The sequence below is a fragment of the Kogia breviceps genome, chromosome 3 (assembly GCF_026419965.1).
Source record: "Kogia breviceps isolate mKogBre1 chromosome 3, mKogBre1 haplotype 1, whole genome shotgun sequence".
NCBI lineage: Eukaryota > Metazoa > Chordata > Mammalia > Artiodactyla > Physeteridae > Kogia > Kogia breviceps.
In genome coordinates, this window is record NC_081312.1 from 64022830 (window position 1) to 64037286 (window position 14457).

A 14457-nucleotide genomic window follows, 5' to 3' on the forward strand; every position below is an offset into this window, starting at 1 on the left:
TTGTCTCACTCAGGTGATCAGAATACAAAAGGCAGCCCAACTGCTGGGTACCAGCTGCCTCCATTCAGAGAATCCCTGAACTCTCCAAGGTCCCATGTCAGTGCGATTGACTGAGCAGCCCTAGAATTCCCCTGCTCCCAGACAAATGACAGATGCACATCATTACCTCAAGCAGAAATTAGGGTTTTGTTTTGGAATGGTATTAAAGAGTTCAAAAACTATGTAGTTTCCCTAACACAGTTTTCTACCCTGATGAGCCACCGTGGAAACGTGGGCCCTTGAAGAGGTCGTCCTGCCTGTTCCCTTCCTCTCATTCTCCCCACTTTCTCTTATGTGGCTAACAAAGTTTCTAAATCTACATACCGGATGCTCTATCATTCAGTCTGTCTGAGTTTTTATGAACTACTCTAGTCTAAGTTACAGTGTACAGTAGAAGAAAGACTATTTGACTTGAGAATCAGAAGAGCTGGGTTATGGTTGAAATGTCTCTACTAACTAGCTGTGGGATCCAAGCGAGCCATTGCATCTTCCTGGGTCTATTCCTCCTCTATAAAATGCGACTGTTGGACTTTATGTTCTTCAAGGTTCACTCCTGCTCTGAAGTTCTACGATTCTTTTTGTATCCACTCCCATCTCTAGAGCAACTTCTGAGGAATTTGCATTAAGCTTTTAGACAAGCTTATTTAACAAATGCTTTTCTTTCCGAATTTTCTTAAAACTAGGATAGTTTCTTTAAAAAAAAAGTTTAGCTCGCTGAAAGCACAGTGTTCTAAGTAGGTAGTTCATGAAATCTAGAAAATAAACAGTTTGGATTTATGCGAGCTTTCCGATTCTCAGCATCTTTCAATGCCCTCAATTTATCAGGCACTTGTCTGGAGAGCTCCTTCCTCTAGGGGGCAGCAGTGTTGAATCCAACAATGGCGTAAGGAGGTAAAACATCCCCTCTGTTTTTCCTGGATTGTCTCTCTGTGCATACTACACACCTTACTTATATCCATGTACATTGTTTGATATAAATGAAGTCATTGTTTTTACATGTAAATAACTTTTTTATGCTAACATACTTTTTTTCAGTTACGTTGTTGTAAATGCATCAATTTTAAGTGTTTAGTGTGATGAATTTGACTAACATATACATACACCTATGTCAGCACCACTCAGAACTTTCCATCGCCCCCACAAAATTCTCTTGTGCCATTTTCCTCAGGCAACAAGTATTCTGATTTTTATCACCACAGACTGGTTTTGTGTGCTCTTGAATATCAAATTGTATAGTATGTATGAGTTAGGAAAGAACTGTTATGAAGTGTTACAGACACGAATATTTTCAGCTAAAATCAAGATATAAGCTGCCTAGCAAGGGAGTAAAACAGAGAGGCAACAACTTACTCACTTTGGTAAAGTAAGTCAAACTTGATAAAATGAAAATAATCTATATACTTTAGAAAGCCCTCATACCAAGTGATAGAATTAATAGTGTTCACAAAATGTTGAATCAGTCTGGAAAAGGAATTATAGGATGAAGAAGAAACAATCATAATCTAAGGAGAAGGAATTGCCCCCTTTCCGCCAACCCAAATCATTGGGTGATAAGTAAAAGTTGCTAATACACCTCTGACATCTGGGCCAGCTCATCAGAGAGGACCACAAGTGATTCAGTGTGGGAAGGAGATAACATGTAGAGGATGAGGTGATATCAGAAATGGAGAAAGGGTTTACAGACAACCCGGAGCCCAGGACCCGATGGATTGGTTCTGCTATTGGTGGACCTGGAAGGGTAGCACAATGGATACCAGAAGACCCTGCTGCCCAAGTAAGTGGAACAGCTGGCTCAATAGGAGAAAGGTAGGTATCACTCTGCACCAAGTTCCCCAACTCTGGATAAGCCTCAAATCCTAACAAATGTTAGGGGAAAAAATGCAACTGGTTATGAAAAGATATTATATCTTATTTAATTAAAAAATCAATTTATTGATATGCAAACCAACTGGACCAAACAGGACAAACTGGATCAGACAGGACAGAAGCAATGCTCTAAACAAGCATCAACTTAAGAGCTCTGATGCCAACCAGGAGGACACCCAAACACAAGTTTAGCATGGGGGTAAGAGTCTTTATGTCTTCCGGTGAAGGCAAAGCCATTTGGTTGGCACTTCGTAGGAATATCTTTCTACCAGGTCGTCATCATAAGGTATGTGCCACGAGTCTCCCGTTGTTTGCACCACGGTGTCATAGATGAGAATATGCTGTTGAATTAAAAAGGGAACCACACATTGAGAACAACACTAAAGGAGTACCTACCCATTTCCCTTTCTCTTCTGACAGCTTCTCAGTTTGCTTCAGAGATGTATTCTCTGTCTTACTTAACAATGGATTTTGAAAGAGCAGCTAACTCTGTGAAGATGAATGCCGGGGGTGGGGGCCGTAGGGGGCGGGATAAATTAGGAGATGGGATTGACACATACACACTACTATATGTAAAACAGGTAAACAACAAGGACCTACGGTATTGCACAGGGAACTACACTCGATATTTTGTAATAACCTATAATGGAAAAGAATCTGAAAAAGAATATATATATATATATATATACATATATATGTATAACTGAATCACTTTGCTGTACACTTGAAACTAACAGAACATTGTAAATTAACTATACTTCAATTAAAAAAAAGATGACCCCTACTATTAGGAGTTCCTTTCTGGGGAGGTTTCACATTTTTAAGGTTAAGGACTCCTTTAAAAAATAATAATAATAAAATATACATATATATTCCTTTTTTTGCCTTTATTGATTTTGTATGTGACAGAGAACATTTTCAGATATACAAAAATAAAGAAATAGCACAACGAACTCCCACGTACCTGTCACTCAGCTTCAACCATTATCAATTCATGGCTAATCTTATTTCACCCATTCATCCATACCCCCCACTCAAGATTATTTTGAAGTAAATCTCACATATTATATCGTTTCTTCTGTAATTCAGTATGTATCTCTGAAAAGTAAGGACTTGTTTTGTAAATATAAGAGGAACATCATTATTATACTTAAGCATTAATAATTCCTTAACATCATCAAATTTCTGTTTACATTTTCTCAATTATTATATGTGTGTAACTGTATTTTAGTTTATTTGTTTGAATAGGAATTGAAATAAGGTTATTACATTGTGACTGGCTGAATTCTCTTGTAATCTAGAGCTTCTCTTTTCAACTCTATTTTTCTTGCAATTTTTTGTTGTTGAGGAAACCAGGTCCGTTGTCCTATACTGTTTCTCACAGTTGATTTTGCTGACTGTATCTCTGTGGTAATTTGATACCATATTTCCTATAAATGTTGTTTTATATATTTTTTGACCACTGGACCATATTTATTATTGGCTAGTGTATTTTTCTGTAGTAACTCGCCTTTAGATTTTCTCCCTTTGCTTTCACACAGGAGGCATTCCTGTACTTAAAGGTATTTAAACTAGAATCAAAAAAGAACTCAATTGAGACCGTCCCACAGCAGTAGATTAAACAGGAAAAAGGAGTTATTTAGCAGAAATAGAAGTTATGATGAACCATAAGGAATATGGAATTTTGAGCTATTGCAAATAAATAGGAGAATAAAAAACACATGAGGATTTGTAATTGATGACATAATTGATGTCACAACTGACGACATTCCAGATGTTTTCAATATGTCAATTAATGTGGGGTTGGCCTATGAAAACTTTGCTCTGGCAGACTCTGTGTTTCTAGGATCTGGGTAATTCCAAATATCAAACTAAAGCTGAGAAAAATAAAACATTGAGGGACTTCCTGGGTAGTCCAGTGGATAAGACTCTGTGCTCCCAATGCATTGGGGCCTGGGTTCGATCCCTGGTCAGGGAACTAGATCTCGCACGCATGCAGCAACTAAGACCCAGTGCAGCCAAATACATCAATCAATCAATCAATCAATCAATATTTAAAAGTAAAATAAAACATTGAGAACTAGTTGCAACATTCTTTGACTATGCCACATTCTTACTATCTACTTGGCTCTGCTGACATTATGTAGAGAACAGGTAACATACCTGAAAAGTTATTTTTGATCCCGGATGCCTACTAACAATTGCCAGCTGATGTCCCTGCTGCCACTTAAAGAACAGGCGTTGGGTCTTGGCATCAGGCAGACAGGCCTTGTGGTTCCGCATCAGATCTTTTGTGATAAACTTGCAGTGGTTCCCCGAGTGCAGTGTGGCATACAGAAGGAATGGATCGTCCTCTGAGCTGAGTCAGGCATAAGAAATAACACAATCAAGCACACGCCCAAAGAGGCAAAGAATAGCATTCTTCACCATGCTGTTTTCTTCTTACTCTACTTTCCTCAGAAGTGTTCTGCTTTCTTAACTGACATGATCTCAGTGACACGTAAGAGCCACCTGCAAGTCCTAGCTGGTAGACAACACTATCTAGAACACAGATGCAAAGCTAAGGGGAAAGGAATGCTAATGCTAGGAATTCTTAGCAGCTCAACTGGGCTCTTCCACTAGAATGGAGAACTCTTAACAGTAATTCTCTCTTCATACTCAAAAGCTGGGTCTCTGTGTTCCCAGGTTGTTTTTCCTATCTGCTTCATCCACCACAGAGCACACCTTTCCCCATCCCCTTTCCTCACTCAAATTCATGATACTAACAGCGCAGGATGACAATTTCTTGCAAAAGTAAGGGGCTGACCTCAAAGCTGAAACTGGTTATCCCCAAGCAGCTTCTGGGTAGTCATCCTGATCAGCATCCAAAGGCATCTCCAACTTGAGAAGAGCCAGGAGTACAAAGCCTCCAATGGGCCCTCAACATCAGTGCTGACCACTTGAATACATGTGCTGTAAAAACAGCAGTGGCTACCTTGGCTCAGGAGATTTGCACAGCAACATGTGATAAGTCCTATGCCTTGATCCAAATGACCCAAAGTGGACCCTTTAAAGTTTACCTTATACTGACGTGTTTCAAATGAAATGATAAAACAACTGGGATCTGTCTGAAAAATCTCCAGGAAAAAGAGAGAGGAAAAGAAAAAAGAAAACATGTGGAGGTTGTATGGAGCAAGATTAACAAATGATGGTGACTGCTGGAGCGGGGCGACAGTCACGTAGGGATTCACTATACTGCTCTCTCTACTGCATGGTTGAACAGGCTTCTTTGGCATATCAATGGAAAACAGAGTTAATGTTACAAATGTAAATACTCAAATCCAAAGCCATAGAATGTCCCTGAATCAATCTTTACAACTGGGTTTGGAACTTCAGTGTATGCAATAAATACAGGCTCCAAACCAAACACGAGACCAATTTCCAACAGGCTTCTTGGTTATAACACTGCATTTATCCAGTTCTTCCACCTAAGAAAAATAATGATGGTGACAGCAAAAAACATATATGCTTTCCATGTACTTGGTGCTGTATGATTTGCAAGTATCTTCTCATTTAATCCGCATGAGGGTTGCATATGAAGAAAAGAAAGCACAGAGAAGGGAAAACGCCTTCCCAGACAGGAAGTGGCAGGGCCATGATCTAAACCTGGGTGTATTCATTCCCAAGCCTGCAATCTTAAGGTTTACCCAGTATTGCCTAAGGTGACTGCATGAAGAGCATTACTATTGTCTTATAGTCCTGGAGAGATGGAAGCACCCCTCTCCCATGAATAAATAAAAGGACTTAGCTAAAGAAAAATGGGATTTGGTTTGGGATCTGAAGGAGGGGTTAGCTTCCAGCTTTGTGCACTGAGTGCCATTTGACCTTTTTCTTCGGGGGAGGAGGGGAACACGCTGTGCAGCCTGCAGGATTCTTAGTTCCCCGACCAGGGATTGAACCTGGGCCACGGAAGTGAGTGCCGAGTCCTAACCACTGGACTGCCAGGGAATTCCCCCATTTGACCTTTTTAAGAAGAAATGATTTGGGGAATACTGACAAACCTCGAAGTTCTAACATTCAACCTAACGAAACCTAGACTTGGGGCTGAAGTGCGCTCATTATCCGTGCAAAGTGGGAAATAAACGTTTGTCGGCGTAAACAGTATGAAAACCTAAATGCGTGCTAAAAGTTAATACATGCTGTTGTGGATCTGTGCTCCTCCTGATTAGCTGCTTTCTTCATACTCTATGGACACTGTATATTTTGTCGCTGACCATGTTTTCCATGTTCCTTTGGCTTCCTAGGAAGCTGTAGCTCATAGCAACATTCCCTTTACATTGAGAATAAAATCCAGAGACCGTGAGGAACTCTGCAATGTGGTCCCTGCCTTTTCTCCAACCTCGGAACTGACTACCTTCCCTCTCGCTGCCCCCAGCCCACCCACACTGGCCTGCCAGCTTTCCTCATTCCTGCCCCAGGCCCTTTTCAACACTTGCTGTGCCCTCTGCCTGGTAGCTTCTTCCCACCACCCTTTCTCAAATGACTCACTCATTCCGTTCCCTTCAGATCTGCCCCCTCCCAAAGGCTTTTTCCACTCCATCTGACCTATCCCTGACCTAGTCCCCTTCCAGCTCCTTACTTGCTTCACTGTCTTCGCAGCTTTGATCACTGCCTGGAATTACATTACCTGTTTATTTGTTTACTTGTTTACTGTTAAGTCACAAGAGGGCAGGGACTTGGTCTTGTTCACTGCTGTTTCTCCAAGAACACAGAAGGTGCTCATATTTGTAAAATATTTGTTAAATGATCTGTTTAGGAATTTATGGCATGCATTCTGCGTACTAATCTCATTTTGGGCTTTAACTCATTTCTCCTTTAACCTGATTTCCTCATCTATTTAAGTTTATCCTGTTGTAAAAGCTATATTTTTGTAAGCTGTCTCAAATCTTTTTTTTTTTTTTTGGAATGAGGCTGAGTGTACCTACATACATACATACACACACATGCACTTTTAAAAATGGCAAAAAATAGGTAACAAGCAGATGACTGGAGCCTAGTGTAACTCACTTGATAACTTCAATACCTACATGTTGTCAGCAAAAAAAAAGCTGGCTTGCTTTTGCATCTTTTCCATATCATCCTTCCTCCACCGGGAATTTTGCTTTAACATATGCTTCCGGCCCAGGACCAGCACTTGAAGATTCTGCTTGGCTAGTTGAGAGACCACATCCAAGAGCTAAAATACACAAAGCCAGTCCCCAAGAGGGTCAAGGGAAGAATCTCAAGTAAGGGGAGTGATTCTTGCAGATGGTAATCTCAATGGTCAAATAGTCTTTTCCGGTAAGAGGTGAGAAAACATTCCTTAAAATAACAGTCCATCTTTACAAATAAGCATGAGGAAAATGCTCCCTTGTCACAAATTAATGTCTAACACCTGCCCACTGGCCAGGCTACAATGGATACCTGGGGAGGTTTCTAAGCATAGACTGCGTTCCCTAGAGCCCATGGGGATAGAGGTTGGGGGACTAAGAAGGATGGGGTTTGGTTCCTATACACTCCCAACCTTGTTTCAACCCAAACAGCTCAGCTTTTGTATACAGTATTTATATATTGGTATTCTGCATAGGCTTTTATTTGAGTAAAGGGTTCTACTTACATTTTTTTAAAGTTTGTAAATGGCCAGAATACTGACTTTTCAGTCAACTTTTCCATGTCATGACTCTGCTGAGACTGCTACCTTTCACTGAAATCCCTTTTTCCTCCCAAAGGTCGGTCAATTTCCATTCTCTACCTTATTTTCCACTCAGTGAATCTACTCCCCATTCTCTCCATTTTCCACATGTCTTGTGCGCACATGAACTCCTCTCAAAAGTTTACACTGGGATTTTTAGTAAATCTAGTACTTTGGTGAGCTTGCTTACATTCATTCTTTCATAAGGAAAAGTCTATAGATTACTTTTACGTACAACCTATTAAACTAAGCTATTAATAGATATTACTAAGTATAATATGTAAAAGCTAATGAAAAACTATAACTTAAGTTATATAATAATGTATTGGAAGTATAAAAGTTCTGTAATTTATAAAAACTGCTGGGCTGGGACTTCCCTGGTGGTGCAGTGGATAAGAATCTGCCTGCCAGTGCAGGGGACACTGGTTCGATCTCTGGTCCGGGAAGATCCCACATGCTGAGGAGCAACGAAGCCCATGTGCCACAACTACTGAGCCCATGCACCAAAACTACTGAAGCCTGTGCACCCTAGAGCCCATGCTCTGCAACAAGAGAAGCCACCGCAATGAGAAGCCTGCACACCACAACGAAGAGTAGCCCCTACTCGCCGCAACTAGAGAAAGCCCATGTGCAGCAGCGAAGACCCAATGCAGCCAAAAGTAAATAAAATTTAAAAAAACTTTTTTTATTAAAAAAAAAAACACAACTGCTGGGCCTACAAAAATCACAAGTTGAAAGTCACTGAAGAAATCCTTAATTTTCTTGGGTCTTGGTTAGAAAAGGCATTTTCTTTAGTCTAGCTTCCCCTTACTCATAAATTTCTTCCCATGTAGACTTTCAGGATATTATTTAAAATTCTCTGATCAATAAAATTTCATTTATTTATTTGGTCAGTTGTCAAATATTGCTTGAGTACCTGTTATGTCTAATACACATGCAGACTCCTGTTAGTCTAATAATGAGTTAACAAGGGCTGAATTTTTAAATTACTGTTTAATGCTTTGGATTTATGTATTTTTTTGGCCCATCCAACTCCATTACTAATCTTACTATTTTAGGAAAGAGTAGTGAGTTTTATTATCACAAATTCTTAGTTCTAGAATTAAAGGACAGAACAGACACAAGTTGGCCACTAAATGTGAGCTGATACTCAAGCAGAGAAGTGTATCAAGATCAGTGTGAGGACTCTGACCCAAAGCTTTATGACCAGTAAAATAAAATTCTTCCCTTTAAAGCTATGAATGATGGCTTCTGTGTTCATTCAACAGTTATTTCCCAGGCCTCTCTATGTATAAGGTACATGGTAGGTATCACAGCTTACAAAATTTTGAAAGACATGGCCCCTGCCTTTAGTGAGGGAGTGCCTAATAATTTTCTTAACCAACTATCAAGCCTGGGAAGATGTATATGCTGGCTTACATATACTGGATGGTTAATAAACATTTTCTGATTGGCTGAAGAATATGCCTACCTCTATTTTTAATCTATCTTTAAGTAGCTCATTATTGAAAACTTGAAAAATATAGACAAGAAGGTGAAAGAAGAAATCACTCATACCTCACTACCCAAAGACTGCTAACATGTTTCTGCCAGTCTATTTATTCTTTGTATTTTTACATAATCTTATAAGCCACTATTTTAAAAGTTGGGTTAGTAATTAAAAGTAAACATCTTCACTAAAAAAGTTTGGTTCATGGATTCAAACACCCCAAAAGACATTGAGAGTGCATCTCCTTCAAAGTGCATTTATAACATTCCTTTATTAAAGCTATGCTGAGATTACAGATTATTTTCAATGAGCCCAGATACAAAAATGACAACTGGATTCATTAAGAGGAATGATGATTGCTTTCTAAATATTCCTATATGAATTCCCACAAAGTTATTGTAAAGATACAAAAAAAATCAAACAAAACCAATTTTTGATACTGATTCCATGCATTTGAGAAGACATGGCTTAAAGAAAAACACAACTGGGTCTTCACATCTATACCTTGGTTTAGATAAACAGCCTTGAGTTTACTAATATTAAGTTAAAGGTAGGGGCCCAAGGAAGAGCTGAAAAGACTTAGCCTGAACTACTCTGAGGCACCATCTTGTGAGGTGCCTAATCTGAGAAGTCTCTAATAGTAGCAGCTCTCTGAAAATGCTGCAAACAAGGGAGAATAAAGACACAGGAAAGAAAGATGAGTGTACAGAATATAGGCACTTGCCTGAAATTCTGTGGACAATCTAGCTATAAGCCTACTTCCTCTGGGGTAAATTCCAAGGCTGGATCCAGTGGGCTGGGTCATAGTCATAGGTATACTCAGAATAGTAAAGAAAAAGTAAATTCACCTTAATTCTATGTTAGATCAAAAATAAAATGGGGAGAAATTTCCACTTTTGGGAAGATGGAGTGGATGTACTTTTCCCTATTTCTTCCACCACATACAACTAAAAACCCCAGATGTTATATATAAAACAAACGTAAGACTTTGAGAAGTACAGACAAAAAGGCAGACTGGCTACGGACCTTGGGACGTGAGGAATGACATGTTGGTGTTGCTTGGATTTTCTTTTTGCCTCATATATCCTATACTTGGAGATCAAGAAGCCAGCAACCTGGAAATGCCAAAGGATGCAGACAAAAAAAAGACCAACAAAGGCCAGTTCTCACTAGCCAAAGGACCAGAAAAGACGCCGTCTAGCAACACAGAAAACCTGCTGAAGTGATAACACCAGGAGACTGTGATGGTGTGTGTGTGTGTGTGTGTGTGTGTGTGTGTATACACATGTAATACCTAAAGCAACCATTAAAAATGCCATACAAAGAGTATACTCAAAAACACTATGATTAAAAAATGAAACAAAATACCCACTATAGACACATAAAAATGGAATTCTAAAAAAAGTTAAAGTTGCCCACAGGAAGGCAGGAAAAATAAAACAGAAACAGAAAACAGAGATGATAGAAAACAAAAAATAAAATGGCAGGCATAAGCCCTAACATATCAATAATAACATAAAATATAAAGGGTTTTAATACATCAATTAAAAGACAGAGCACATACCAGAATTTTATTCCTTTTTAAGCCTGAATAGTATTCCTTTGTGTGTATATACAACATTTTGTTTATCTATTCATGTCGATGGATATTTGGGTTGTTTCTGAAACCTTCCTTCCTGAACTTATCCTGTAATGAATATTCCTATATATGAGGCATATTGATTATAGCTATCTTGCTGGAAGAACTGGCATAGAACTTCTAATGTCTGTAGACATCAGATCCCAAAGACTTTAGAGTTTTCAAGATCTACAGTCCACACAACTCAGGAAATGTCAGAGACTGCAGAGGGGGGAAGTAAAAAGTTAAGAATAGGGAGAGGAAGTTACACTTGCTATTTAGGATTACTCAGAAAAGCTCATGCTCTCATTGGCCTCTCCCACCTCTCAGGCAGCTTTTCTATTTCCTGAGCATCCCTATGCACTTATTTCTACCACATGTAGCTCTGCCAACTGTATTTTTACCCTAAGCTCAGGAACTACCTTTCAGCAGTTTTATGCCAAAAGTAAGTCACTTATGAGTAATGTCACTTATGAATTAAAAAAAAAACCCTCTTACGTATTCCTACCAGAGACACATCAAATTAGAACAGAAGCCAAACCAGAAAATGTTTGCACCAAATATTAAGCTGCAACTTGTTTTTACTCTTCTGGTTTCTGGAGAATAATCCTTTAGACATCTTAAGGAGCAACGTGGGAGGGGAGGCAGGTGAGATCTGATTCCAGCTTAACCTTGAGATACTGAGTACCCAGAGTTCTGGAATCAATTTGGAATTTTAAATATTCTCTAGAATCAGCTGTACTGTGCATTTTTCTCTACTGTGTGGCTCAGATTCCAGACCCCTTAGGCAAGTCCAGAACTGTCCTCACCATCTCTGGGTTCTCCAGGTTGAGAACATCCCAGAGTGGATCTTTTTTTTTTTTCCCTTTAGTATTTATTTATTTATTTGCTTGCACCAGGTCTTATTTGCAGCAGGCAGGCTCCTTAGTTGTGGCTCACCAGTTCCTTAGTTGCGGCACATGGGCTCCTTAGTTGTGGCATGCAAACTCTTAGTTGTGTCATGCATGTGGGATCTAGTTCCTTGACCAGGGATCAAACCTGGGGCCCCTGCATTGGGAGCATGGAGTCTTATCCACTGCACCACCATGGAAGTCGCCCAGAGTGGATCTTGGCTTCTGTCATCAGGACTGCCCTGAGCTCAAGGAAACTCTTCCACATCTCTCTCATTTAAACCTAATGCCTGTTCAGAGTCTCAAGGGGAGGATTGCCTTTTCCAGGATATCGACCATTCTGTACACATGGATATTTGTCACATACTCCTTTATCTTTCCTATGAAGGCCCAGTTTGGTCTTGGATGAACCCTGAAGACGATAAGTCAGACACAAAAGGACGAATATTGTATGATTTCATTTATACGAGTTATCTAGAGTAGTCAAATTCACAGAGACAGAAAATCGAATGGTGGTTGCCAGGGGTCAGAGAAGGGGGAATAAGGAGTTATTCTTTAATGGGTACAGAGTTTCAATCTGGGAAGATGAAGAAGTTCTGGAGATGGATGACGGGCACTGTTGCACAACAACGTAAAGTACTTAATAATGCCAATCATACACTTGAAAATGGTTAAAATGATACATTGTACGTTACGTATATTTTACCACAATAAAAAGTTTTACTACAGAAAATTTTAAATATAAACAAAAATAAGCAGAATAGCATGATGTGCCCGTCACCCAGCTTCAATAATTATCAGGCCATGGCCAATCCAATTTCATCTATATCCACACCTACTTCTGCCTCAGATTATTCTGAAACAAATCCTAGACATCATATCATTCAACTGTGAATATGTCAGAATGTATTTCTAAATATAAGAACTCTTAAAAAAATAAGAATACCATTATCACATCTAAAAAAATTAACAATAATTCCTTAATATCAAACATACAATCAGTATTTATATTCCTCTAGGTTACATACTTTTTAAAAAATCAGCATCTAAAAGAACTCCATACATTGCGATTACTTGATTGCAGTTAAAGAAATGCGGAGGCTAGTCTGATGGAAGTTCCCACATTTAGATTTTGCTAACAGCATCCCTGTGGTATCATGTAACATATTCTCTAGTCTTTCTATGTTTCCTATAAATTGGTAGTTAGACCTAGAGACATGATCAGATTCAAGGGTTTTTTGGTATGTACGAGTGTGTGTGTGCATGTGTACATTTAAAATTGTGGCCCTGATAAAATGAAAAGGTCAGTTCATTCATCAAAAATGAACAACTTCTCTGTCAGTCACTAGGCAGAGGGTATTGGGGATAAAGATACTGATATAAAGACACATTTATCCCTAGCCTCCAGGAGTTTGCAGTCAAATGATTGTAATGTGATGTAAAAAATGCTAAGGAGGAGGACAAAGAATGGGCACTTAAATCAGACGGGGGGGGGGGGGGGGGGTAGGGACGGTGGTCAGGGAAGTCACCACAAAGGAAGCAATGGCTGAGCTGTGTTTTCAGATGAATTAATCCGGGCAAGGAATGGGAGTTTCCAAGGACAAGAAGCAGCATGTTGAAGGTGGGGGCTCTTTACTAGTGTGCTGAATTCAGGGAACTGCCGAGGTGTGGGAGGTTGACACAGGAGTGTGAGATATAAGGCTGGAAATGACTGTAGGGGTCAGAGTAAACCATGATAAGGAATCTTTTACCACCTGAAAGCAGTGGAGAAAAACAAAGGATTTAAACGGGAGCGTGACACGACTACCCATTTAGAGAGTTCAAAATTGTGGATTGCAAGAAGGCTGGACTAGAATAGGGAGATCAAGTAAGGGGGCTTCTGCAATAATTCAGGTAACAGATAATGAGAACTGAGGTGCTGGCAGTAAGGATGGAGAGAAGAGAGCCCTCTGTGAATAAAGCGGAACTGATCAGACTTAGTCATTGACTGAATGTAGGAAACAGGGAGAGGAATCAACCAAAGAAGAGTTGGACAACTGGATGGATGATGGCAGCAAGACAGGGTCTATGAGAGGCAGAGCTCGTGATATCCCCAGGCGGGAGATGCCCAATGGGCAGCCAGTCAGGTGACTCATTCAGGAGAGGGCTTTGAGATAAAATAAAGATTTGGAGTCATCAGGAAACACATATTGGCAGGAGCCATCAGCGAGTGGAAGAGGTCTAACAGACTCAGAAGGAAAAGAGCAGAGGATGAAAACTGAGGAATACTATTACTTAAAAGATAGAGTTATAAGAAAAGCCATTAATGGAAGCTGAGGAATGGCCAGAGAGATAGCAGAAAAGCCAGGAGACAGTGACCAGTCTCTCAGAAAGACTGTAAGCAGCATTTCAAGGAAGGAAAGACTAGGCCTCAGCGCACAGAAACACCAAAACATGGCCTGCACCCCACAGGCGGCATTTTGATGATGCCATGGGGGCAGGATGGCAAATTCACTTGGTTTCCTAAACTCTCTAAAGCTGCAGGCTGCTTTGTCCAGAGAGACTGTCTTACAAGCACAGCTCTTTTTTGCTTACCAAAAATCACAATCAATTATGCTTTTCATTTCAGATACTGAGTGGTGTGGCCTCTTTAGAACCTCCAACCTTCCTGAAGCTTCACTGAGTAAGGAGGAGGTTTTGTTTTTGTTATTTTAAGATGGAAGAGAATTGGGAATGTTTCTGTTCTGGTCAGAAAAAGTCAATAGCAAAGTAGAGGCTGAAGATACAGGCATAGAAGGGATAATTGCGAGAACAAGGTTCTAAGAAAGGGGGAGATCTAGAGAACAGGCGATGAGAATACCTCTTG

The 14457-nt window shown here is 39.8% G+C and overlaps 1 protein-coding gene across 2 annotated transcripts in view; it reads right to left on the minus strand.

The window, feature by feature from the left end:
• Positions 1-1927: 1927 nt before the first annotated feature.
• Positions 1928-14457, minus strand: part of PRORP (protein only RNase P catalytic subunit) — a 121759-nt gene continuing 109229 nt past the window's right edge. The window contains exons 6-9 of one of the 2 annotated variants that reach the window (XR_010839577.1): positions 6972-7120; positions 4069-4264; positions 2870-3003; positions 1928-2246 (exon numbers count right to left, since the gene is read on the minus strand). Coding sequence is in view for 1 of the 2 variants with exons in the window: in XM_059056517.2 (XP_058912500.1) it covers positions 2115-2246; positions 4069-4264; positions 6972-7120 (477 nt within the window). In the remaining variant the exon portion in view is untranslated. The remainder of the gene's footprint in view (positions 2247-2869; positions 3004-4068; positions 4265-6971; positions 7121-14457) is intronic. The other variant, XM_059056517.2, reaches the window with a different exon arrangement.